The sequence below is a fragment of the Lutra lutra genome, chromosome 10 (assembly GCF_902655055.1).
Source record: "Lutra lutra chromosome 10, mLutLut1.2, whole genome shotgun sequence".
Lineage (NCBI taxonomy): Eukaryota > Metazoa > Chordata > Mammalia > Carnivora > Mustelidae > Lutra > Lutra lutra.
In genome coordinates, this window is record NC_062287.1 from 56147726 (window position 1) to 56174604 (window position 26879).

Consider the following 26879-nt stretch of genomic DNA (forward strand, 5'->3'; position numbering starts at 1 on the left):
CCGCTCCTCATGCTCGCTTTCTTTCTCTCTCTCAAATAAAATATTTAAAAACAAACAAACAAACAGAATCCTAATAGTACTCACCTCATAGGGTTGTGAAAAATAGAAATAATGTCTCTAAGGTATCTGGCACACAGTAGGCACCAAGAAATGACCGTTACTATCATTGTTAATGTTAGGACAGCCCTGCCCTGCCTATCCTGTGTGTGGCATTGACCTTTGAATTCTCAAAGGTGACAGGTCCAACCCCTGTCCCCATATGTGCCCTGATTACCTGAGGTAGCTCTTTCAGCAGCTGGAAGGAGCTATTTTAAAGAACCCTAAGTCAGAGGAACTAAACCAGATCTGGAACTCTGACCTTTCCCCTCACCTCCCTGCCACTCACCAGCCAGCCGCCTCTTGTCAAGTGATCAGGCTGTCAACTAAGCTTCTGTAGGGTAAGGTTTCAAGCCAGCTGGAGCGTATAAAGATAGGTGCCAAGCCGGAGGCAGAGAGACAACAGTGAATGGTAAGGGGGCAACTAGATCCCTGCTGCCCCCTCCTGGGATGGAGCCCTAAGGAGCCTTAAGGAGGCCCTGTGCTTCCCCTGCCCTGGCTGGACTCACAGGTAAGACCCCATTCTCCCACCCCCTTCCTCCTCCATGCTCTGCCCTTCACGGCAGCTTACAGAGAGCAGCCCGGAGCGAACGCAGATCACTAGCCTGGAATCACTACAGAGCTGGTAGATTTCATTCCTCCCCCACCAAGTTAAGAGGGAGTAACGGCAACCCTAATGCAGGGGCACCATGGCCGAGCAGAGGCTCGACCCCAACATCTGTGTCACTCACCCACAACTCACTGTCCCCTTTTGCTGATGGCCACCTCTGCTCTGATTTTGCAAATCTCCATAGACAAGAGTGGCTTTCTCCTTAGTCTAGCACAGAATCTCCAGAATTCCTCTAGAGCATTAAGCCCTTTCCCCATGAATGTCCTGGGGACCCCTTTCCTGAGTGGAGATGGTGCATGCACCCCTGGCCTCACAGGGAGGGAAGTTCACGAGCCCACACAACTCTACTTAAGCGACTTCCTCAGCGGGGATATGCTGTGCAGGCTTTGCCAGGAGGGTGAGATCCGGCGGGGCATCTCAGAATGGGGTTGTCTGATCCCTGCTTCTGAGCTGCCATGGAGAACAGATTCCCCAGCCCCAGCCCAGACCTGAATCAGGATCTCCTGCGCTGAGGGCCTCTGAGAATCCATTCAGTAAACAAGCAGTTCCGGGGATCCTGAGCTCTCCCTGAAGAGTGAGGCTCCGGCCAGTGGCACGGGCGCAGTGTCACACTGACCTGGGCTCCAGTCCCAGCCCCATCCCTTCCATCTGTCTTATGACTAGCTGAAGCCCTCACAGCCTGAGGTCCCTTGTTTATGAGTGGGAATCTTTGTGACAACTACCGTATAGCCTTATAAAGGGACTGAATTAGTCAATACCTATAAGTCCTCGGCACCATGCTTCATGCAAGAAGCACTGGGCAGACATCAGGGTTAGGGTTACTGGAACATCCTGTGCCTCAAGTGCCCCAGCAGAGCTACAGAGAGAAGAGTCCTGCTCTCAACTTCCCCTTTGCCACTGACAAAATTCCGCTGACTGCTAGATTTCCTCAAGTATCAATTCAGGATGCTGGAGTCAAGGGGGAAGAGAAGTGGAAAACGGTGGCCTCAGGGCAGCTCCTGAGTCTACCATTGTGGCCTCCCTCTCCACCATAACTTGACTAATGAAAGTTCTAGTGCACCCACCCCCCAACAAGGTAGGGCTTTTAACTTGAGTCCCTGCCCATCCATTCTGCCTCCCATGGCTCAGGGCTGCGTCCAGAATAGGCTGTGGCTTCACGTGTGGCCGCTGCGTGGCTCCAACAGCTCTGGCTGCACCATTCCAACAACTTCCTCACTGGCCTCTCCCCTTCCAGTCCAGCCTTGACATTTGCACCCACATACTCTGAACACTGGCCTGATGATGTCATTCCTCTACTTGAGAACCACCAACCACTCCCCATTCTCTGATTCAGTACAGCACTGGCATTCTAGATCCCTCCATGAAAGATCAGTATGGGCTTCTCTGATTTCATTTCCCATTTCTCCACTTCAGCAAGTGGGGTTCCTTGGTCAACTGGTCCCCCCTGGGCCCCTCTAGCCCTGGGCCATCCCGGTACCAGGCTACACAAAGAAGCAGGATAAGTAGACCCTATCCCAGCCTTTGGGGCTCCCTATCTAGAGGGAAAACAACTACAGCTACTGAGCTAATCAACAAGAAGCTGTGGGATCAGAGGCCGGGCCAAAGGAGTTTGACAGTTCAGGCTCCCCCAATCCTCCCACCCAACCCCCAGGCCAGGGGAAAACAGGTTTCCCCCAGGAGATCCAGCCCATGAGACAAAACCCATGAAGTCTACCCTGTGGGTCCAGGTATAGCACAAACACTCTGCACCAGGCTGAGACCACAGAATGCCTCGGAGTCACATAGCCCTGGTGGGAATCCCACTTCCGCTCACTGTGTGATCTCTGACAGGTCATTTCACCTGTCTTGGCCTCAGTTTGTAACTCTGCAAGTGGAATAAAAATACCTAACTTATAGGATTCTTCTATTAGAATCTGAGTGGCTACCAAAGGCTTCGAAGAAAGGACACTCCTACACTCTTACAACAGTAAGAGACAGTAGAGAAAGCGACCCCCAAGGGCCTCCCTAGCTCTGAGCGTCAGACACTCAGCTTCCTGATGCTAGGGCTCTGAGCAGTCCAACTCACGTCAGAGAAGGGGAAAGTCTGGGGAAACGCCAGGGCCGGGAACAAGAGAGGCAGCTGCTCATGCATTCACCTGCACACGCCCCAGACAGAGCCTCCTTGCTGGGAACTGAGCCCTCCCGGCAGCTGCTGGTCTTCTGGAGGCAAAGGGAAATGGAAAGGAGGCAAGTGGAAGATGGTGTTCCCCTAGCATCCTGCAGTCTGTCCCCTCTGCCAGGCTCAGGTCCGTGGACGCCAGGGCCTCCACACCACCACCTGGAGGAGTGGACCCTCAGGGAGGCAGTACAGAAAAGCAGGAAGACAGGCTGTAGGAGGAACACTGCAGAGGGAGCCCGAGACCTGACTGTGTGGCACGCACAGGTCTCAGCCTCTTGGGCCATTTTCTTCATCGGCCAACCTGGGCAGTGATGCCCACCCAGCCTTCCTCACCACGCTGCAGGTCTGTATGCTTAGCACTTGATTCTCTAGATGGCTTTGCATATAATCCATTAGCTGCAAAGGGATCTGAATGCCCTGAATAAAAAAGACAAGGTCTGGAAATCCAGACTACCACCCCCACTGGGGTCCCGGGGTGAAAGGTGATGGGGCCTCATTGCCATCAGAAGAATTTAGCTGAGGTTCTATGTCTTTAAACCAGTCTCTCTCCATCTCAAACCTCTTTTTCTCATCTGTAAAATGGAATTAAATGCTTCCCTGCCTTCCATCCAAGGCTGCTTTGAGCCTTAAGTACAGCAGAGTGCACCAGGCTCTGACACCAGAGGTTGGTAACACTCAGCAAGCTCATGTTTCGAAGCCCTGATTTGCGCACCCAAACGTAGGGGAAAGGAGCAGCTACCTCTCAGGAAAGGTGTGAGAACTCAGTGGGATTGTGTGTAAAACTCTACTACGAGGGCCTCACAGCCAGGTCGTCATTTTCTCCTCCTACCTGAATCCATGCCCTGGACTCTCACACGAGCTCATGCCCTTCCCCACATCTAGAACACCCTTCCTGCTTCAGCTGCCAAAATCGTGCCGGCTTTTCAAAGCCTAACCTCTGTGACCCTCCTCCCACCCTCCACCGTGAAACGATTCTTATCCCACCTCACGAACAAGAGAGTCACCCCCTCTTTTGAGTCACTTCTTGGGGCTTCCCTCCCCTCTGACATTGGTCCAACCGATCTTGCACTAGTTACTTGTGGGTGTGTCTGATGACCCCACGAGACTCCTTGAGATCTCCTTGTCAGCAAATCTCACAACTGTTTTTGCTCATCCCCAGATTTCCTGGAATGACAAGCACAGAACCTAGCATGACGTGGGTCCTATGGAGCCCACCAGCCATGGCAAGGACATTGAACTTTTTCTGAATAAGTGCTCCTCCCTGCTCCTTCTCTCTCTCTAATAAATAAATTAAAATATTTTTAAATAAATAAATAAATAATATAAAGTATCCCATTCCTCCGGGCATGATTTAAGAGTTGTCCTACCACACTATGACCCAGGCTTCCAGACTGGAATCCAGTGGTTGGTGAGTTCCAACCTCAGACCTTCCTCCTCCATCCCACCTCTCTAATTCCCTAGCTAATTCAACACCTATCAGCAAGCTCCTTGAAGGTCAGGGCCAAACCTGCTTCATTCTGTATCTTTCCTTCCGTAGTACCTACTATAGTGGTCAAGAAATACCTGATCATTAAGATAATCACTTACACTTTAGCATGAATTAGAACATTAGTTTCTTCTCAAGAACAGGCTTGGTTAGGGAAAGGTGGCAGCAAGCATAAGAGTGAAGGTGCCATGTAGGTTGAGGAGAAAGCACAGAGACAACCGGAGTTCTAGATGGCAGTACTGAAAGAAGACTTAGGTTGTCACCTTTATCTTTTGGCATCCAATTTATCATTGGTGAGCAGGTAATATATTTTTCTCATTTGCCCAAGAGAAGTTAAATGACACACCCAAGTTTCCACCAGCATTAGTAAGCCATGAAGACTCAGCAGCTGCTCAGGTCTCCTCACCAAGACCAGAGTTTTTATTGCTCCAGAAGGAAAAGGACAAACACTGTGCCCACCTCACAACTCTGTGGCACTGGCCCTGACTCTAGGGGGTGAGGACCCTGAAGAATCCAGGATCCCAGCATACTAGGGGTACGTGTGAAATGGATGCCAAGGGGTGTGACCTGCTAAGAAATGGCATCAGCACCAAAAACCAGATGCCCAGAAGTCCAGGTGATAAGAATGCAGGGCTGCCCATGACAGGCGTGCCAGCTTTCCAAGGTAACCACAGCTAAGCCAGGACCTTCGGATACACTCATGCCCCTGCTCAGCCAGGAGTGGGACAGGTGCAGGCCCAAGTGCACACAGGGAGAGGAGACACATTCTCTTGACCCAAGATGGATCCTCCTCTGTCTGAGAAGCCCATTCTCTTCAGCTGAGAAGGGATGTCCTCAAAGGTGTGAGGGGAAAGGCCTGTCCTGAGCCAGGCAGAGCAGCTGCCACTGTCCCCAACATCAGCAGCAGGACGCTTTGCAGCCCCATCTCCCTGGTAGCCCTGGGAGGCAGAGCAGCAGAGGAGCCCAGGACCAGGCTCCCTCCCTCCTCCAAAGCAGAACATCAGCCCCAGGAATCCCACAGCTTTGGGAGGAAACACCTCTAGTCCTAGATTAACAATCTTTAGTGACAGAGGAGCTGGGAACGATTTCGCTTTAAGTATAATAAGAGTATACTCCAGCAGCCTTGCAAAAAAACAAGCTTTCATCCAAGATAAACAACAGTTGAGGTGAGTCACAAGGCACAATCATATTGTTGATTTGGGGAAGAAGGACCTGCAGTGGACAGACTCAGTCGACTCTCTGTACACTCCAGGGAGCATCTTGGTGTGGGAGGAAACAGGTTGTAGGATGGAGTCGGAATGAGGTCTGGTCCCTGCCTGGGCCTCAGTTTCCTCCTCTAAAGGATGAAGATCCACCTGGTCAGTGGGAAAAGGAGGGGGTAGGAGAGGGCCGCAAGAAAAACGGAATGGGAAAGTGAGCTGTTCTTATAAGCCAAATCCAGACAGCTAAACATAGCAAAGCCCAGGCTTTTCTCTAACTAAAGCTTCTCCCAGTGCTGAAAGGAGCCTGGGGACAGGTCTGGATGGCCCAAGTTCCATCTGCCTCCTCTGGCCTGTCTCTGGCAGCCTCCTCCCTGCACTAAAGCTCAGGACTGCAAAGCGGCCTCTCTCCTTGGACCTCTCTCCTCTCTTCTCTCTCCTGGGCCCCGGAGGGACCAGGCAGAACCTTCTGGGACCATGGTTGGACTAAAGCCTTCAGAGGTACCTCCCACCACAGCTGTGAAATTCCTGGGGGCAGGCACAGCAGCCTGTTTTGCTGATCTCCTCACCTTTCCACTGGACACAGCCAAGGTTCGCCTGCAGGTAAGTACTTTTTGGCAAGGGTCATTGCTCAGATCAAAGGCAGGACTGAGTTCTCCACTCCAGCACCTCTAGCATGTGCCAGCCTGCTCGTCCTCACAGAACCCTGTGCAGGCCACTCACTCCACGGCTTACAACCCTGCGCCACCATTGTCCGAGACAAAAAAATCGTAGGTCCTTGGCCCTTCCTGGCCTCTCCTGACTTCGTAAACCATGGAGTGTGAAGGAAAAGTAACTGTGTGACCTTGGGCAAACCACTGACCACTTGTTGTGGGGAAAACAATCTGCCCTCCATGTGCTCTGAGGGCTGAGCACCACACCACGGGTCACAGTTTAGGAACGATGCAGCTGGGGGCACACACCTTGTTTTCACGAGGATGTGGCGGCTCCAATCGTGCTTGCGCTCGAGAACCAGCCCCGGGCAGGCCCCTCTGCACACGGCCCCGTCCACCCCGCTCCCAGCTCCTCACCCTCTGCTGGGCCGTTCCTCAGATCCAGGGGGAGAAGCAGGCGACCCAGGCAGCCCAGAGACCCCAGTACCGCGGCGTACTGGGCACCATCCTGACCATGGTGCGCACCGAGGGCCCCCGCAGCCCCTACAACGGGCTGGTCGCCGGCCTGCAGCGCCAGATGAGCTTCGCCTCCATCCGCATCGGCCTTTACGACTCTGTCAAGCAGTTCTACACCCCCAAGGGATCCGACCGTGAGTGCCTGGCATCCCAGACACGGAGGGGGTAGGCAGAAGCAGACTCTAGGCTAGCGGGTCAGGGATGCAGGTGGTGCGGACTCAGAGGCAGGGCTGAGCCGCTGAAGGCTGGAGACGGTCACAAGGAGACAGAGCCACGGTAGGGACCCTGAGCCTGGGAGAAGAGGCAGGCGTCAGGCAGGGGCAGCCCCACAGAGAAGAGCGTCCAGCCCGGAGGAGCACTGGCTGGCCGAACGCCGACCCCCTCTCTCTCCTCCTCTCCAGACTCGAGCATCACTACCCGGATTTTGGCAGGTTGCACCACCGGGGCCATGGCGGTATCATGTGCCCAGCCCACGGATGTGGTGAAGGTCCGGTTTCAGGCCAGCATACACCTTGGGGCCGGGAGCAACAGGAAATACAGTGGGACAATGGACGCCTACAGGACCATCGCCAGGGAGGAAGGGCTCAGGGGCCTATGGAAAGGTAAGTCTGGACTCCAGGCTCAGAGGGCCCAGCGCAGAGCATGCCTTACCCTGAGTTAGGGCGGAGAACCGAGCAAGGAGGGAACGCCCAGCATGGTATAGTCCAGTGATCCTGCAAGAACATCCCAACCAAAACTCTCACACTGACCTGCCACAGTGCCCGAGTTCAATTCAATTTGGCAACCCTTCAGCATGTGCAGGTTGCTGTGAGGGAGACATAAAGGAATGGAAGATACCTTCCCTACCCTCATGGCTCTCGCAGACGGAGAGGGAGGAGACATGTCAAGGAGCAGCCATTCCGCAGGGTAGGACGTGCAAAGGTCACACAGAGGTACACAGCCAGAGGCAAGAGAGGCCGTGCAGACTCCAAGGTCGGGGGGGAAGGCGACACGGAAGCTGGGCCTCAAGGCTCAGTGGGCTCTAGGTGTGTGGAGATGGAAGGGGAGGGCTTCCCCAGCAAAGTTCTCTCAGGGGTGATGACTATAGACATAGGACTGTAGGACTACAGGACTCAGAGAAGAAACAGAGGCCAGTGGAGGAGGCAGCTGTGAGTTGTCAGGTGCAAGGAGATTCAATGAGGAGGGGGTTTCCTCAAGAGTAAGGCTTCTGGGGTCCCTATGTGTCCCCGTGGAGGCCACCGTGACAAATGCTGGAATCTCTCCCACATGTGGACCAAGGATCACACCAATCCTTGCAGAAGAGAGAGTGACCCAGTGAAGGTTAAGCACAGGACCCCTGGGTCACAGCTTGATTTGCTCTGCACTCTCCCCAAGTCCAGCCCTCATCTGTGATATCAGTGGCTGGGTCTTGATGCTCTCCTAGGGCCTCCCAGTGCTACTTCCTGTCACTGCTCCAAGAGTCTTGGAGCTCTTGGAAAGAAGAAAGGCTTCCTTGCCTGACTTTAGCCGGGTCTCAGGGAGGCATATTTTAATTTTGATAGATATTACAGATTATTCTCCAAAGTGTGGCTCAGACAAACATAAGAGGACCTCTCTGTTTCCTGTCTCTGAGGTGGACACGGATAACCTAAGAGTTAGCCCCAGAGAGGAAAGTGTGGAATCCGCTCAGATGAGGCAGGCTCCTCTGAGACCCCTGGAATGCAGCATTCTGCTCCCAAACTGGAGCCCAGGACCTTGCAACCAGGGGGTCTGCGTCTCGTTTTCACTCATCAGCCCCCATCCCATCCTTCACAGGAACTTTCCCCAACATCACAAGGAATGCCATCGTCAACTGTGCTGAGATGGTGACCTATGACATCATCAAGGAGAAGCTGCTAGACTATCGCCTGCTCACGGGTGAGGCCCTGGGCTCCAGGGAGCTGCCCTCCCACAGCAGGGAGGAAACCTGGAATTCCACAGAGTGGGTACCACTCAGAGGTGACTGGGTGTTAGAAGGAGCAGAGAGGAGAGCAATGCCCAGTAAAAATGCCCAATATAGCAGTGCCTCTTAACTTGCTAGACGGGGTGCTGCCCAATTCATGAATCACTTAATAATGCCAATTAGAGCTTTAAAAAAAACGCCCCGCCATCATTGTGATGAGTGGGAAAGAAGCCTGGACAGGGAGGCCAGAGCCCTGGGTTCGAGCCCAGCACTTCCCACCGTGCACCTTGAAGCAAGGGTCACCTTCTCCGACTTCGTTTTCCTTTAATGAGATCGCTGGGCTGCAGAGCCGTCCCGCGGTGGGACAGCTCTGTTCTATTTTGCGAGTCCTATGAGAGCTTTAGAAAGCACTGTCCTTACACTCAGGAGTTTCCAGTTTAGTGAAGGACAAATGACGACACACGGGGAACAGAAAGGCAACGCTTTGCCTTCCCACAGCTCCATACTTGCTCCTCTCTTCCCCGCTGCAGACAATTTCCCCTGCCACTTCATCTCTGCCTTTGGAGCCGGCTTCTGTGCCACAGTGGTGGCCTCCCCAGTGGACGTGGTGAAGACCCGGTACATGAACTCGCCCCCAGGCCAATACCGCAGCCCCCTGGACTGCATGCTGAAGATGGTGGCCCACGAGGGCCCCACAGCCTTCTATAAGGGGTGAGTCTCCCCCTCCTGACTCCAGCACCCCCTCCCAGAGAACCTGGGCTTGTTTCCTTCCCTTCTTTCTTTCCTTCCTTCCATTCTTCTTTCTTTCCTTCCTCCACATATAATGTGCCTACCACGGGTCCACCTGGAGACGTGGTGGTGAACAGCACAGATGTAAACACCACAAAGGACAAATATAAAGAACTACAGAAGTTTAAAAAAAAAAAAAAAGTGGACCAAATCTGATCTGGAGAGTCAGGGGAGGCTGAGAAAAAGAATTCTAGGCATAGGTCAAAGTGTTGACTATCCCCAAACTTACAGGGTAAGGGAGGAAGGAAAGGTGGTCGGTCGTCCTGAGACTTGCCTCCAGTCCACTGTCATGACTGTGGATCAGCACAGATGGCGGCCGAAATGCCCAGCACACGTCACATTTTTTGCTTCTGGGTCTGCTTTTACCATTCCTTCTTAATGGAATGCCTTTCCCGCCTCATGCACATGCGTCAGAACTAGTTCAAAGGCCACCTCCTCCCCAGTATTCTCCGGTAGGAATCTTTCCTCCTCCCTGTGAACTTCACCAATACATCCTTGATTCCACTGTTTAGGGTACTTACCACCTCCTACCTTGTGTTATAGAATTTGTAAAGTTAAAATATTCCCCATGCTGGGTCACAAGCTCCTCAAAGCCCGAACTGGAAGCTTATCCGTCTTTCACGTCCCTAGCCAAGAGCCAGCGCTCAATAATGTAGGTTGTGAACAACCACCATGACCACTAAGGCACTAAGTACAAGACCTTATGCAAAGCACTTTACACAGATTATCTCAACAACCCCTGAACTGGATGGTCTTCTCCACATTTACTGAGGAAGAAATGGAGACTCAGGAAGGTCAAGTGACTTACCCAAGATCCCAGACTTACAATGTCAGAGCCATGGCTCTAAGCCAGATCATCAGATGCCACCCCCCATGTTGTCATCTGTCCTATTGCCAGGCTCTTGGCTTGGCCCTCACCCCTCCCACCACTGATGCCTTCAGCAGATAGTTTTCTGGTGCCCCATGCTAGATGGGACCCAACATGCAATCAGGGCCTCAACCCTGTAAGTGACATATAAAACTCCTTCTGTTGCCAGGTTGTTCTTTCCCTGTAAGTGCTTCTCTCATTACAATCAGCAGCAGCCACCGCCTGTCTCAGTTTATTCTTTCACTTGGAAAACAATTTACTGAGCATCTCCTGTGTGCCAGGCCCTGTGCTTGCCTCAAAGAGCAGCAGACACAGGCGACATTAATGGAGCATTTACGGAGACTGGGCCCTGCACTGTATGCTGTGTATTAACTCATTTAGTCCTTCACAACAACTATATGAGGTAAATGCTGTTATGTTCCTCATTTTACAGATGAGGACACTGAGGCTTAGAAAGATTAAGTAACCTGTCCTAGCTCATGAAGCTAGAAACTGAGAGAGCTAAGGTCTGAGCCCAGCTTGGACTCTGGAGTTCACCTTCATTGCCCCAGTGCTGTTCTCCCTGGGGAGGCTAGGCTGAGGCATCTGGAGAGACCTTGGTATGAGTCTGTGGGGCCCAAGCCTAGTCCTGCAGAGCCAAGAGCAACCAGCCAGGCAAGGAGGACCGTAGGGGACATTCCCAGGCAGAAGGAGCAGCTCACACAAGGGCACAGGAAGCAAGTCTGGCAGGAGAGGATAGGACCAGGAGGGGATTAGCAGACAGAGAGGCTGAAGAGGGAGCAGGTCAGGTCCCAGGCTCCTCCCTGAGTCTGTGAAGCTGAGGTGGAGACTGGCTCCCAGCTGTGTTATCACAGGACAGGCAGGCTCTCTGGAGATTATAAAGCTGGTGTCACCCAGTCTTCACCCTCTGGTGTGCCAGCTTCTAGGTGCCCTGGTAGGGCCTCCGCAGGGATGGCCTCTCAGCATGTAAATGATTGCAGAAATACCCAGCAGCAGGGTGGAGTCAGATAGTTTTAGCTGAGCTCCTTAACTGCTCTGGGCTTCAGTTCCTTTTTTTTTTTTTTTTTTTTTTTTTTTTAAGATTTACTTATTTGGGAGGGAGAGAGAACACACACACACAGAAGCGCGGGGTAGGGGTAGAGAGAGGGGAGGGAGAGAGAGAGAGAATCCCAACCACAGTCCCCACTGACCACGGAGCCTGACAAGGGGCTCCATCCCACAACCCTGGGACCAAGACTGGAGCCAAAACCAAGAGTCAAACGCTTAACCAGTTGAGCCACCCAGACACGCCTGGGCCTCAGTTTCTAAAAAAGAAACGCGGCAATCCTTATAGACTTGTGGGAATTAACTGCCTAAAACAGAACCTGGTTCAAAATGTGTTTTCTTTCCTTTCTTGACTCCTGCTTCTGCCTAAATTCCTTCAGCAGAGGAGAAAAGCCTGAACAGACTCAGAGAATGTTTGTGACTAACAGAGTCCTAGGTCCTTTGGCACTAATGCCGTGAATGCGGGGAGCACCGGACATCCATGTGGGGTACTTAGTCCACGCCCCCTGATGTTCTGGTTGTTCTCTCATCAGATTTACACCATCATTTTTGCGTTTGGGAACCTGGAATGTGGTGATGTTCGTGACCTATGAGCAGCTGAAACGGGCCTTGATGAAAGTCCAGATCCTACGGGAATCTCCATTCTGAATAAAGCAGGGCCACTTAGTACTTAATTGGAACAAGAACCAGTGGGTCCCACACAAACCCACACATGTTTACACAACCGGTTTACTTGCTGCTGAGTCAAGAAATAGAAGCAGAGAAAGGATTCTGGTCTTCAGTGCTTTGTCTTACAAACACATTTGTTTTGTACGGACAAGTTGGAAATTAAATTATATTAATTTGGGGGACCCATGATGTTGGATGCCTAACATTTAGGCAAGAGAAAATAAACCAAAACATCCATTTGGATAAAACAAAAGTCTGCAAACCTATGTTCTGTAAAAAAAAAAAAAATCTAATGAGATGATGAATTGTAAACAGAAAAGACTGCAAGCATGAGACAGCAGTGGCACAGGACGCCTGGAAATCAGCTAAAGAGTGTGGAGGTATGCTACCGAAACAACACAGCTGTGACTGCAGCCTTTGGTTAACCGTGGATCATCAGCCACATGTGTAATGTGCCTGCCGCTTAGAAGCCACTGGGATTCTAGAAAATAGGAGACCAAAAAAAAAAAAAAAAAAAAAAAAGGAGAGAGAGAGAGAGAATGAGAAAACCTGGAACCTGTGCCAAAAGAACACTGCTGGGCCAGCATGAGGCTGAGATTCGTAACTGTTCCTTGATGACGCTGCAGAATCAAGAGGCAGACCTCATCTTCTTTCCCGTAAAATGGGAGTAATAAGCCCTTCCCTCCTCTCTCACCAGGGATGTTATGAGGATCAGGTGACAGGGTGGACATGAAAGCACTTTATAAAAGCGGTAGCTCTGATATTTACAAGTTCTTGGAAAAGATATTCTCAGCACAGTAAAGAACTGCCAGGGAAGTTTGTAAGGTTGAAAGGTTGTCTAGAAGTTAGACCAAAGGAGCCAGGGGCTGGGGGGCCAGGGGTGACAGAATGGTGTGCACTCATAGAAGGCCCACTCCCACACAGCCCTGGCTTCCCAGCAGGACCGTAACACCTCTGAAGGGTGCCGGGCTTGCAGAAAAAGAGGTAGATGTAGGCTGACAGCCTAAAGTAGCAGGGCTCAGAGTTCTTTAGGAAATTATTATAATTCAATAAAGGGTGTGGGAATGAGAACAGCTATGTCTTTTTTGCCTTCTCTTTCTTGGACAGAATGTCCCTTTCTCACCAGGTTTCCTGTTTGCCAGCACTGGGCCTTTGTGACATTAATAACAGTACTGGGTTCAAATGTCCCCTCCCCTCATCTTACCAGAAACCTAACCACCAGGAATCCTAATACCTCACTGTCCTAGCAGAGAAGTAGAATAACAATCCCCCACCTTTGCAGAAGTGCTCAGCAATATCATCTCTCCCTCCCCACTCTGACACTGCTGCATCCCAGGAGGGGAAAAGCAAATGTCCACTCACCCTTAGCACTTTCCTAAATTTATTTATTTATTTATTTATTTATTTATTTATTTATTTATTTTTAACGATTTTATTTATTTATTTGACAGACAGAGATCACAAGTAGACAGAGAGGCAGGCAGAGAGAAAGAGGGAAGCAGGCTCCCTGCTGAGCAGAGAGCCCAATGTGGGACTCGATCCCAGGACCCTGAGATCATGACCTGAGCCAAAGGCAGAGGCTTAACCCGCTGAGCCACCCAGGCCCCCCCTGCTTGTGTTCTCCCATTCTATGTCAAATAAATAAATAAAATCTTCAAAAAAGTAAGAAAGGAAGGAAGAAGGAAAAAGAAAGGAAAGAAAGCCCAGATTGGTGGGAAGTCTTCTATAGTTTCCTGGGCAAAATATTAGCTCTCTTTCCCCACTTTTTAAAGGCAGAAGTTGAACCAAATGAACTAAAGCTCTAAAGTTCAGTGATTCTAAGAACTGAAACAGCATGCAAGAAGAACTAAACTAAGAACTAAACCACAGCATGCAAGCCCTTCCTAGTTCTATCCCCAATTTCTGCCACAAGGAAGTCAGGGATGAGATCTTGTAAAATGGTCAGGTCACCAGCTGAGGCCCCACAGGGAAGTTGGCGTCTTAGCTCTGTGCACCCATCCCCCACAACACACCCACAGACACTTACTCCATCAAGTCATTAAGAGGAAATGTGCTCTGGGGCTCCTAGGTAGCTCACATGTTCTCACTCTTTAAAAAAAAAAAAAAAAGAAAGAAAGAAAGAAAGAAAAAAGTTTACTTTAAAAATGCACTTGGGGTGCCTGGGTGGCTCAGGCGGTTGGGTGTCTGCCTTTGGCTCGGGTCATGATCCCGGGGTCCTGGGATGGAGCCCTGCATCGGGGTCTTTGCTTGGCGGAGAGCCTGCTTCTCCATCTCCCTGTGCCTGCTGCTCCCCCTGCTTGTGCTCTCCCAAGCTCTCTCTGTCAAATAAATAAAATCTTTTAAAAAAAATTGTTTTAATTTAAAAAATAAATAAATAAATACACACTTAATTTGAAAAAGGGATCACTGGTGATCTCCAAGAAACATGTGTGCCTGTGTAACTATGTGTGCAGGGTATCTGTATTTATGTGTGAGTGTGTGTATATGCAGGGATGATGAGAGGAGCTGGCCAGGTGAAGATCTGAGGAAGTGTTCCAGGATAAGGAAACAAGCAGCCCACAGGCCTTACAGGAATGAGTTTGATGTGTTCAGAGAACAGAAAGAAGGCTGTGTGTGGCTGGCATAAAGTGAATGAGATGAATGTGAGATCACTCCTTTATTCATGCATCAAATATGTAAGAGCTGTGCCAGAGGCTGAGAAGTCAGAGGACAGCCAATTGTCTGGAAAGTGTGGCAGAGAAAGTAAGGAGGGGGGAAAGCCACTGTAGAAGGGGTAGGAAAGTCCTGAGGGTTTCTTTCCATTTACACACACAGAGTAGAAGAAAGGAAAGATTGAAGATAAGGGAAATAGATTGCAGAAACAAGATCCTGGAGAAAACAGAAGAGGACAGAATAATGGGGTAAGGTGGGAGGGATCACTCTGGAATGGATATGGAAAAGCCAGAAATAAAACAGCCATAAAAGCAAACATTTTGAAATGCAGAGAAGCAAAATGAAAGCATTCTCCAGTCTTCCCATCAAAATTTCAGGGATGGTTATATAGGAAAGTCGGTTAGGGACTAGAGAGTTATTTATAAAAAAGATATTAAAAGCTCTTTCTTTCTCCCTTAAAATATAATTTAATGAACAAACTGGGTCCTCTGGTACACCCCTGGCACCGTTCTCTGTTCTCTGCCACGCTGAGCTGTCTGGAGCCCTCACCATCGGGAATTCCAAAGTGTAAGGCACCAGGCCCCTAGTGGGGTCCCCCCAGCTGTCTTGGGGCTCTCACACCATAAACATGGAGGTCCACATAAAGCACATCACCCACAGAGCAAGCTGCTAGCCAATATGTGACAGGGTCTTTAAAATTCACAGAGAAAATATGCCAAGTAGATAGTCCTCTACATACCCACCATCAGCTATGATATGGAAATATAAACATGTCAAGAAAGATGACTGCAAATACTTTGAGGACCTATTATACTCTAGATTTTGTCAGGCTTTACCTTCACCATTTATTGGATATTGTGGGTCTGAAGATAATAATATTTTTGTATCATGCTGAGGTTACAGAGGACATTCTGAAAAAAGAGAAAAGTTTTGCTTCATTGTCCGATGTTATTAGAGTTGACTGTCTACGGTTTCTTGGCATTAAAAGACAGTAGTACATTGATATTATGAATCAGTATAGATCAAATTTTTTCTTTTTGAAATTTGGAGGAATGATCACCTACCAATAAAGCCAGTAGAAAATCCCAGAGAGACATGGTAGGGAGTGTAAACTGGTCAGATCACAAAAATGATGTAAAAATATGTATCTTGCCTGAGAAATACACTATAGTTCAGATCGTTGATTCAGGTCAGTCCTTAACTCTCTGGATCACTAGATTATAATGTGGTGCATAGTTTATGTAATAAAGGATTTATTTATTTGAATCTATCAATCTCTGATGACAATTTCATTTTTTTTTAAGATTTTATTAATTTATTTGAGAGAGAGAGATCTCAAGTAGGCAGAGAGGCAGGCAGAGAGAGAGGAGGAAGCAGGCTGCCAGTTGAGCAGAGAGCCCAATGTGGGGCTCGATCCGATGACCCTGAGATCATGACCTGAGCCAAAGGGAGAGGCTTAACCCCCTGAGCCACCCAGGAGCCCTGACAATTTCATTCTCTTGAAGGTTCTGTAATGAACTGAGTGCAAGATGACTAATAATTACTTTGAACTATAGTTCTTTCAATAAATAAGCATATTAATGCTGCCGAGCTTGCAAATGTCCTTCAGATACACTTATCATTGGTTATGAATGATGTGTCCAAGTACTGCTGATTGGGCCAACTTTGTGCATAAGAAGAGACAAGTAAGAAACCGGGATCAACTTCATTAGCATGGTGGACTGTACCTTCTGTAAACAAATATAAAAGTAGTTTACAGGGGGGGAGGAGTCAAGATGGCGGAGAAGTAGCAGGCTGAGACTACTTCGGGTAGCGGGAGATCAGCTAAATAGCTTATCTAAAGATTGCAAACACCTACAAATCCAACGGGAGATTGAAGAGAAGAAGAACAGCAATTCTAGAAACAGAAAATCAACCACTATCTGAAAGGTAGGACGGGCGGAGAAGTGAATCCAAGGCGATGGGAAAATAGACCATGGGGGGAGGGGCCGGCTCCCGGCGAGCGGGGGAGCAACGGAGCACAAAATCAGGACTTTTAAAGTCTGTTCCGCTGAGGGACATCGCTCCAGAGGCTTAACTGGGGTGAAGCCCAGGCGGGGTCAGCGCGGCCTCAGGTCCCACAGGGTTACAGAAGGATCGGGGGTGTCTGAGTGTCGCAGAGCTTACCGGTATTAGAACAGGGAAGCCGGCTACAGAGACAGAGCCGAGGAGTGAGCTCTAAACTTGGGGTTACCTTGAACCGGTCGCAGGCTCAGTCAGCTCGGAGCGCGGACAGAGGCCAGGGTGACGGGAGTAATTGGGCGCTGTTCTCTGAGGGCGCACTGAGGAGTGGGGCCCTGGGCTCTCGGCTCCTCTGGGCCGGAGACCGGGAGGCCGCCACCTTCATTCCCGTCTTCCAGAACTCTACGGAAAGCGCTCAGGGAACAAAAGCTCCCGAAAGCAAACCCAGCAAACCCGAGCGGATTACTCAGCCCGGCCTGGGTATGGGCGGTGCAACTCCGCCTGGGGCAAAGACGCTTGAGAATCACTACCACAGGCCCCTCCCCCAGAAGATCAACGAGAAACCCAGCCAGGACCAAGTTCACCTACCAAGGAGTGCAGTTTCAATACCAAGGAGAACGGCGGAATTCCAGAGGAGAAGAAAGCAAAGCACGGAACTCATGGCTTTCTCCCCATGATTCTTTAGCCTTGCAGTTAATTTAATTTTTTTTTCTTTTTCAATTTTTTTTTCTCTTCTTCTGCTAAATTTTTTTTAACTTTTACCGTTTTCTTTTTTAACGTTTTTTAAATAGTTTCTCTAATATATATATATATATATATATATTTTCCTTTTTAAATTTTTCTTTATCGGCTTTCTTTTTTTAATAGTTTTTTTTTTTCTTTCTGAACCCCTTTTTATCCCCTTTCTCCCCCCTCACGATTTGGGATCTCTTCTGATTTGGCTAAAGCATATTTTCCTGGGGTTGTTGCCACCCTTTTAGTATTTTACTTGCTCCTTCATATACTCTTATCTGGACAAAATGACAAGGCGGAAAAATTCACAACAAAAAAAAGAACAAGAAGCAGTACCAAAGGCTAGGGACCTAATCAATACAGACATTGGTAATATGTCAGATATAGAGTTCAGAATGACGATTCTCAAGGTTCTAGCCGGGCTTGAAAAAGGCATGGAAGATATTGAAGCAACCCTCTCGGGAGATATAAAAGCCCTTTCTGGAGAAATAAAAGAACTAAAATCTAACCAAGTTGAAATAAAAAAAAGCTATTAATGAGGTGCAATCAAAAATGGAGGCTCTCACTGCTAGGATAAATGAGGCAGAAGAAAGAATTAGCGATATAGAAGACCAAATGACAGAGAATAAAGAAGCTGAGCAAAAGAGGGACAAACAGCTACTGGACCACGAGGGGAGAATTCAAGAGATAAGTGACACCATAAGACGAAACAACATTAGAATAATTGGGATTCCAGAAGAAGAGGAAACAGAGAGGGGAGCAGAAGGTATGTTGGAGAGAATTATTGGAGAGAATTTCCCCAATATGGCAAAGGGAACAAGCATCAAAATCCAGGAGGTTCAGAGAACCCCCCTCAAAGTCAATAAGAATAGGTCCACACCCCGTCACCTAATAGTAAAATTGACAAGTCTTAGTGACAAAGAGAAGATCCTGAAAGCAGCCCAGGAAAAGAAGTCTGTAACGTACAATGGTAAAAATATTAGATTGGCAGCAGACTTATCCACAGAGACCTGGCAGGCCAGAAAGAGCTGGCATGATATATTCAGAGTACTAAATGAGAAAAACATGCAGCCAAGAATACTATATCCAGCTAGGCTATCATTGAAAATAGAAGGAGAGATTAAAAGCTTCCAGGACAAACAAAAACTGAAAGAATTTGCAAATACCAAACCAGCTCTACAGGAAATATTGAAAGGGGTCCTCTAAGCAAAGAGAGACCCTAAAAGTAGTAGATCAGAAAGAAACAGAGACAATATACAATAACAGTCACCTTACAGGCAATACAATGGCACTAAATTCATATCTCTCAATACTTACCCTGAATGTTAATGGGCTAAATGCCCCAATCAAAAGACACTGGGTATCAGAATGGATAAAAAAAACAAAACCCATCTATATGTTGCCTACAAGAAACTCATCTTAAACCCAAAGACACCTCCAGGTTTAAAGTGAGGGGGTGGAAAAGAATTTACCATGCTAATGGACATCAGAAGAAAGCAGGAGTGGCAATCCTTATATCAGATCAATTAGATTTTAAGCCAAAGACTATAATAAGAGATGAGGAAGGACACTATATCATACTCAAAGGAACTATCCAACAAGAAGATCTAACAATTTTAAATATCTATGCCCCTAACGTGGGAGCAGCCAACTATATAAACCAATTAATAACAAAATCAAAGAAACACATCGACAATAATACAATAATAGTAGGGGATTTTAACACTCCCCTCACTGAAATGGACAGATCATCCAAGCAAAAGATCAACAAGGAAATAAAGGCCTTAAATGACACACTGGACCAGATGGACATCACAGATATATTCAGAACATTTCATCCCAAAGCAACAGAATACACATTCTTCTCTAGTGCACATGGAACATTCTCCAGAATAGATCACATTCTTGGTCCTAAATCAAGTCTCAACCAGTATCAAAAGATTGGGATCATTCCCTGGATATTTTCAGACCACAATGCTCTGAAGCTAGAACTCAATAACAAGAGGAAATTGGGAAAGAACCCAAATACATGGAGACTAAACAGCATCCTTCTAAAGAATGAATGGGTCAACCAGGAAATTAAAGAAGAATTGAAAAAATGTATGGAAACAAATGATAATGAAAACACAACGGTTCAGAATCTGTGGGACACAACAAAGGCACTCCTGAGAGGAAAATATATAGCGGTACAAGCCTTTCTCAAGAAACAAGAAAGGTCTCAGGTACACAACCTAACCCTACACCTAAAGGAGCTGGAGAAAGAACAAGAAAGAAACCCTAAACCCAGCAGGAGAAGAGAAATCATAAAGATCAGAGCAGAAATCAATGAAATAGAAACCAAAAAAACAATAGAACAAATCAACGAAACTAGGAGCTGGTTCTTTGAAAGAATTAATAAGATTGATAAACCCCGGCCAGACTTATCAAAAAGAAAAGAGAAAGGACCCAAATAAATAAAATCATGAATGAAAGAGGAGAGATCACAACGAACACCAAAGAAATATAGACAATTATAAGAACATACTATGAGCAACTCTACGCCAACAAATTTGACAATCTGGAAGAAATGGATGCATTCCTAGAGACATATAAACTACCACAACTGAACCAGGAAGAAATGGAAAGCCTGAACAGACCCATAACCAGTAAGGAGATTGAAACAGTCATCAAAAATCTCCAAACAAACAAAAGCCCAGGGCCAGATGGCTTCCTGGGGGAATTCTACCAAACATTTAAAGAAGAACTAATTCCTATTCTCCTGAAACTGTTCCAAAAAATAGAAATAGAAGGAAAACTTCCAAACTCATTCTATGAGGCCAGCATCACCTTGATCCCAAAACCAGACAAGGATCCCATCAAAAAAGAGAACTACAGACCAATATCCTTGATGAATACAGATGCAAAAATTCTCGCCAAAATACTAGCCAATAGGATTCAACAGTACATTAAAAGGATTATTCACCACGACCAAGTGGGATTTATTCCAGGGCTGCTAGAACTTGTACAGGAATTCAGTAAAGTGTCAGGATATAAAATCAATGCACAGAAATCAGTTGCATTTCTCTACACCAACAACAAGACAGAAGAAAGAGAAATTAAGGAGTCCATCCCATTTACAATTGCACCCAAAACTATAAGATACCTAGGAATAAACCTAACCAAAGAGACTAAGAATCTATTCACAGAAAACTATAACGTACTCATGAAAGAAATTGAGGAAGACATAAAGAAATGGGAAAATGTTCCATGCTCCTGGATTGGAAGAATAAATATTGTGAAAATGTCTATACTACCTAAAGCAATCTACACATTTAATGCAATTCCTATCAAAGTACCATCCATTTTTTTCAAAGAAATGGAACAAATAATCCTAAAATTTATATGGAACCAGAAAGACCTCGAATAGCCAAAGGAATATTGAAAAAGAAAGCCAAAGTTGGTGGCATCACAATTCCGGACTTCAAGCTCTATTACAAAGCTGTCATCATCAAGACAGCATGGTACTGGCACAAAAACAGACACATAGATCAATGGAACAGAATAGAGAGCCCAGAAATGGACCCTCAACTCTATGGTCAACTCATCTTCGACAAAGCAGGAAAGAATGTCCAATGGAAAAAAAGACAGCCTCTTCAATAAATGTTGTTGGGAAAATTGGACAGCCACATGCAGAAAAATGAAATTGGATCATTTCCTTACACCACACACAAAAATAGACTCAAAATGGATGAAGGATCTCAATGTGAGAAAGGAATCCATCAAAATCCTTGAGGAGAACACAGGCAGCAACCTCTTCGACCTCAGCCGCAGCAACATCTTCCTAGGAACATCGCCAAAGGCAAGGGAAGCAAGGGCAAAAATGAACTATTGGGATTTTATCAAGATCAAAAGCTTTTGCACAGCAAAGGAAACAGTTAACAAAACCAAAAGACAACTGACAGAATGGGAGAAGATATTTGCAAATGACATATCAGATAAAGGGCTAGTGTCCAAAATCTATAAAGAACTTAGCAAACTCAACACCCAAAGAACAAAGAATCCAATCAAGAAATGGGCAGAGGACATGAACAGACATTTCTGCAAAGAAGACATCCAGATGACCAACAGACACATGAAAAAGTGCTCCATATCACTCGGCATCAGGGAAATACAAATCAAAACCACCATGAGATATCACCTCACACCAGTCAGAATGGCTAAAATTAACAAGTCAGGAAATGACAGATGCTGGCGAGGATGCGGAGAAAGGGGAACCCTCCTACACTGTTGGTGGGAATGCAAGCTGGTGCAACCACTCTGGAAAACAGCATGGAGGTTCCTCAAAATGTTGAAAATAGAACTACCCTATGACCCAGCAATTGCACTGCTGGGTATTTACCCTAAAGATACAAACGTAGTGATCCGAAGGGGCACGTGCACCCGAATGTTTATAGCAGCAATGTCTACAATAGCCAAACTATGGAAAGAACCTAGATGTCCATCAACAGACGAATGGATAAAGAAGATGTGGTATATATACACAATGGAATACTATGCAGCCATCAAAAGAAATGAAATCTTGCCATTTGCGACGACGTGGATGGAACTAGAGGGTATCATGCTTAGCGAAATGATTGGAGAAAGACAACTATCATATGATCTCCCTGATATGAGGGAGAGGAGATGGAACATGGGGGGTTAAGGGGGTAGGAGAAGAGTAAATGAAACAAGATGGGATTGGGAGGGAGACAAACCATAAGTGACTCTTAATCTCACAATACAAACTGAGGGTTGATCGGGGGAGGGGGGGTTGGGAGGGGGGGTGGGGTTATGGATATTGGGGAGGGTATGTGCTATGGTGAGTGCTGTGAAGTGTGTAAACCTGGCGATTCGCAGACCTGTACCCCTGGGGATAAAAATATATGTTTATAAAAAATAAAATTTAAAAAGTAGTTTACATCCATAAAAGATATTCTTACCAGGGCAGGTGGAGGAAGTAGGAGTCCTGAACAAGAAGCTTTGTCAGCTCTGATACTGAAACTAGATCCAGCTGATACAGCCTGTCCAAGCAGTGCGGGTCTGTCCCCAGGATACAAGATACTGCTAATATTTGAATCCACTATTACCTTTTTAATGAGGGAAATCTTTCACCAAAAGTTAGCAAACTCTCACATGAGTCTCTGGACAGCTTCCTTACAGAATCAGAAAAGATTCAAAATACTTGGGAAGGACAAGCGCAGACTACAGAGATATCTTGATCCGGCACTTAGAGAAACAAATACTGTCTGTGCTTTGTAATGACAACCCGATTATGCTTTTCTTCTGAATCTCTTACACTGTAAAGCCTTCTTGATTTGAACCCTACGACTTGCAGCAGACTTCTAAACAAAAATTACAAATTGCTTGTTTCCATGGCTCCTCTCACTAACGGATCCAGCCCATTGGCAGGAGGACAGCTCAGCATTTTAGACCCATTATCCAGAAGTCACCACCCAGAAGTTAAATCCCCATTTTTTATTACTGTCCAAAGGTGTAAGACTTCAAAAACAGTCAGATATAATTCATGGTCATTATTAGGCACTAATAATGTCTTGGAGTCATAAACCTGAAGTAAGAGGCGCCTGGGTGGCTCAGTGGGTTAAAGCCTCTGCCTTCAGCTCAGGTCATGATCTTGGGGTCCTGGGATTGAGCCCCACATCGGGCTCTCTGCTCAGCGGGGAGCCTGCTTCCCCCTCTCTCTCTGCCTGCCTCTCTGCCTACTTGTGATCTATCGAATAAATAAATAAAATATTTAAAAAATAATAATAAACCTGAAGTAATTCCTACTTCACACATATTCACACATATTGAATGATGGGATGAGAGAAATTTTTCCCATTTGATAAAACAACTACAAGGAGAGGCGTGAGTCATAAAGCATTGCAAATATTCGGAACAGAATGAGTTTGCCGGGATTTCTGTGGTTATGTCACCATGCTCTACACTTCTAAACAACCTACAAACAGAAAACTTGGTGATGTTTCTGAGAAAAAAAGGAGAACCTGATATAACTTCCGGCTCAGAGCAAATGAATGTACAGAATCATTTGAAATAGTCACTGAGGAAGCAACTACAGATTCAACAACAAAACAGAGCTCTGATGTTGCCACAACAGAAGCCGACTAGTTTCCCCTTGAGCTGTGCTTTGAAATTCCTGGTTAGCTCTGAATTAAATGAGAACGTTTGTAGGAAACCTGCTACACACAAACTTTGCAGAGAAAAAAGCCTTCAAAAACCCTATTCAGAATAAACCACTCCATTCTGTTCAGAGAAAATTCTGTCTACACGTCCTTAATTTTCCATTCATTCCAGGAAAGAGATTTAACACTGGATATTCACACTGAAGCCAGTTTTTCAAGTTTGCTTTACCATTTTATGCTGGTATGGAAGTCCCACTTCCTGCAAATAATGCAATATTTAAGACATGAAATCTTATCAATCTTAAGAGAATGGAATAGAGGGTCATCCTCCTCAATCCTCACTGCTAATCTTCACTTGCAGTAATTTGATTACAACATGCGTTATTCACACTTGGTGTTTTTTTTCTTTCTTAAAGCTAGCTTTATAGTGACGGTCACTAAAAAGCATCCTGCTGGTATGGTGTTAGCTTATCACTTAAATGATGTTCAAAGTGTGTTGTGGTATAGTTTAGGAAACATTTAATATTGTTTGGCATCTTGCTGATTATAGCACATCCTAATGCAACAAAGAGCTGCTTTATTCTTTTTAATATTTTATTTATTTGACAGAGAGAAAGAGCACAAGCAGGGGGAGTGGCAGGCAGAGGGGGAGGGAGAAGCAGGCTCCCCGCTGAACAGAGAGCACAATTCAGGGCTCATCCCAGGACCCTGAAATCATGACCCGAGCTGAAGCCAGGTGCCTAACTGACTGAGCCACTCAGATGCCCCAAACACTATATTTGTAATGTTGAATTAGAAAAACACTGTTAAGAGTTAAAAGATGCATCTTTAAAGAAGTTAAAAGACGTATCTTTAGTCAGCAATAAAAAGGAATTAAGTACTGATACATACTACAACATAGATGAACCCTGAAAATAGAATGCTAAGTGAAGGAAGCCAGACACAAAGGACCACATACGGTATGCTCCTACTTACATGAAAAGTCCGAATAGGTAACTCTATAGAGGGAGAAAGTAGGGCTGGGAAAGATGGAGGTTATTGGGGCATAACAGGTAAAGGGTAAGGAGGGGCTGGGTGTTTTGAGATGATTAAAATGTTCTAAAATTGGTTGTGATGACGGTTGCACAACTCTATACTAAAAACTGTTGACTTTCTCTCTAAATGGATGAACTGCAGAGTATGTTAATTATATTTCAATAAAGCTGGTACCAGAAAAAAAAAAGGAAAAAAAAATGGAAATTGGACCTGTTAACATCCTTTCAAGGACTGCTTGTTGGACTTTGAATGAATTCTAAATGGGTTAAAAAAAATTTTTTTCCCAAAACTTCTCATGTCAGTGAATCTTTATAGTCTGAGTTAAGACCTTAAAAAACAAGGTTAAATTATATACAACTATGCTGATTTGCATATCTTCAACAAGATTCAATTCATATACATAAGTTAAAGATATCTACTAGAATTCTTGGGGCGGCGCCTGGGTGGCTCAGTTGGTTGGGCCTCTGCCTTCTGCTCAGGTCGTGGTCCTGGAGTCCTGGGATCGAGCCCCGCATCGGGCTCTCAGCTCAGCAGGGAGCCTGCTTGTTCCTCTCTCTCTGCCTGCATCTCTGCCTACTTGTGATCTCTGTCTGTCAATAAATAAATAAAACCTTTAAAAAAAACTAAAAAGATATCTACTAGAATTCTTAATGTCTTGGGACACCTGGGTGGCTCAGTAGTTGAGCATCTGCCTTTGGCTCGGGTCATGATCCCAGGGTCCTGGGTTCGAGCCCTACCTCAGGCTCCCTGCTCAGTGGGAAGCCTGCTTCTCCCATTCCCCCTGCTTATGTTCCCTCTTTTGCTGTGTCTCTATCAAAATAAATAAAATCTTAAAAAAAAAGAATTCTTAATGCCTTATCAAACTTCTCAATACTGCATGTTTATTGTTTTATACTCTTTCTACTCTAAATACCAAGAAGTATTTTCATAAGAAGAGTTAAATCTCTTCCATTAGCTCCAAAAGCATAGGTAACAAAATATAAAATTAGACGAGATCTAGGTTTGATAAAGTAACGCATAAAATCACCATTACAATGTTCATAGTGACGGCTTATAAATGTTAGCAGTGATCATAAAGTTTGTCCTTAGATCAACTCAAGATAAAAAATACAGTGTTGACTGCTAGAAAGTCTTTGTTTAAAAAGAAAGAAAGAAAGAAAGAAAAAAGAACCTAGCATCAATTTAAAAAAAAAGATTTATTTATTTGAGAGAGAGCTTTCAAGTGGAGGAAGGGGCAGAGGAAGAGAGGAGAGAGAGAGAGAAGCAAACTCCCCACTAAGTGGGGGAACCTGATGGCAGGGGAGGTGGCTGTCATCCCACGACCTGAGCCAAATCGGGAGTTGGATGTCCAACCTACTGAGCCACCCAGGTGCCCCTCAATTTTTTTTTAAAGCAGCTCTTTGTGGGTGCTTGGGTGGCTCAGTCGGTTAGGCACCTGGTTTCAGCTTGGTTCATTATCTCAGGGTCCTAGCATCGAACCCCACTGTTGGGCTCTCCGCTCAGCAGGGAGCCTGCTTCTCCCTTCCCCTCCTCCTGCCACTCCCCCTGCCTGTGCTCTTTCTCTCTGTCAAATAAATAAAATATTAAAAAGAATAAAGCAGCTCTTTGTTGCATTAGGATGTGCTATAATCAGCAAGATGCCAAACAATATTAAATGTTTCCCAAACTATACCACAACACACTTTGAACATCATTTAAGTGATAAGTTATACCACACCAGCAGGATGCTTTTTAGTGACCATCACTATAAAGCTAGCTTTAAGAAAGAAAAAAATAACAGGGAGCCTGTTTCTCCCTCTCCCTCTACCATACCCCTACCCACCCACAATGCCCCCACTCTACTTTCTCTCTCTCATGCTCACTCTCTCAAATAAATACAAAAAAATTTTAATAAAAATAAAATCTTTTAAAAAATGCAATCAGATCATTTTGTGTTTATTTTCAGGGGTTAACATAGCCAACCTACTCAATATTTTAAAATTAACAGAGACACTTGAAGTGTCTAATATTTAACATTTTCTCATGTTGATTTTAATAACCTAATGTTTTCAATTTTCTATGGCATTCTTTTTTTTTTTTTTTTAAGATTTTATTTATTTGACAGAGATCACAAGTAGGCAGAGAGACAGGCGAGGGGCGGGGGTGGGAAGCAGTCTCCCTGCTGAGCAGAGAGCCTGATGCAGGGCTGGATCCCAGGACCCTGAGATCATGACCTGAGCCGAAAGCAGAGGCTTAACCCACTGAGCCACCCAGGCACCCCTAGAGAATTTAACAGGATTTGTTCTTAAGGGA

At 46.3% G+C, this 26879-nt stretch overlaps 2 protein-coding genes and 1 pseudogene across 6 annotated transcripts in view; 2 read left to right on the forward strand and 1 right to left on the reverse strand.

Annotated features, from left to right (window-relative positions):
• The window catches only part of LOC125078180 (uncharacterized), an 18170-nt gene extending 16838 nt beyond the window's left edge, over positions 1 to 1332 (reverse strand). The window contains exon 1 of one of the 2 annotated variants that reach the window (XR_007120817.1): positions 1195 to 1332. The gene's annotated coding sequence lies outside the window, so the exon portion shown is untranslated. Of the gene's footprint in view, positions 1 to 827 lie in introns of both variants that reach the window. The other variant, XM_047690345.1, reaches the window with a different exon arrangement.
• On the forward strand, positions 366 to 13082 carry UCP3 (uncoupling protein 3). Of its 4 annotated transcripts, none has more exons than XM_047690343.1 (7): positions 366 to 607; positions 5916 to 6152; positions 6642 to 6852; positions 7120 to 7320; positions 8513 to 8678; positions 9170 to 9350; positions 11874 to 13082. In XM_047690343.1, the coding sequence occupies exons 2-6, from the start codon at positions 6027 to 6029 to the stop codon at positions 9345 to 9347; spliced, it is 882 nt and encodes a 293-aa protein (XP_047546299.1). In that variant the 5' UTR covers positions 366 to 607; positions 5916 to 6026; the 3' UTR covers positions 9348 to 9350; positions 11874 to 13082. The 4 variants fall into 4 exon arrangements, with proteins under 4 accessions (XP_047546299.1, XP_047546298.1, XP_047546296.1 ...); XM_047690342.1 differs by having other exon boundaries at positions 384 to 607; positions 5940 to 6152; positions 8513 to 8614; XM_047690340.1 differs by having other exon boundaries at positions 386 to 607; positions 8513 to 8614.
• Positions 12339 to 23916, forward strand: LOC125079711 (protein FAM91A1-like; annotated as a pseudogene).
• The last annotated feature ends 2963 nt before the right edge of the window (positions 23917 to 26879 follow it).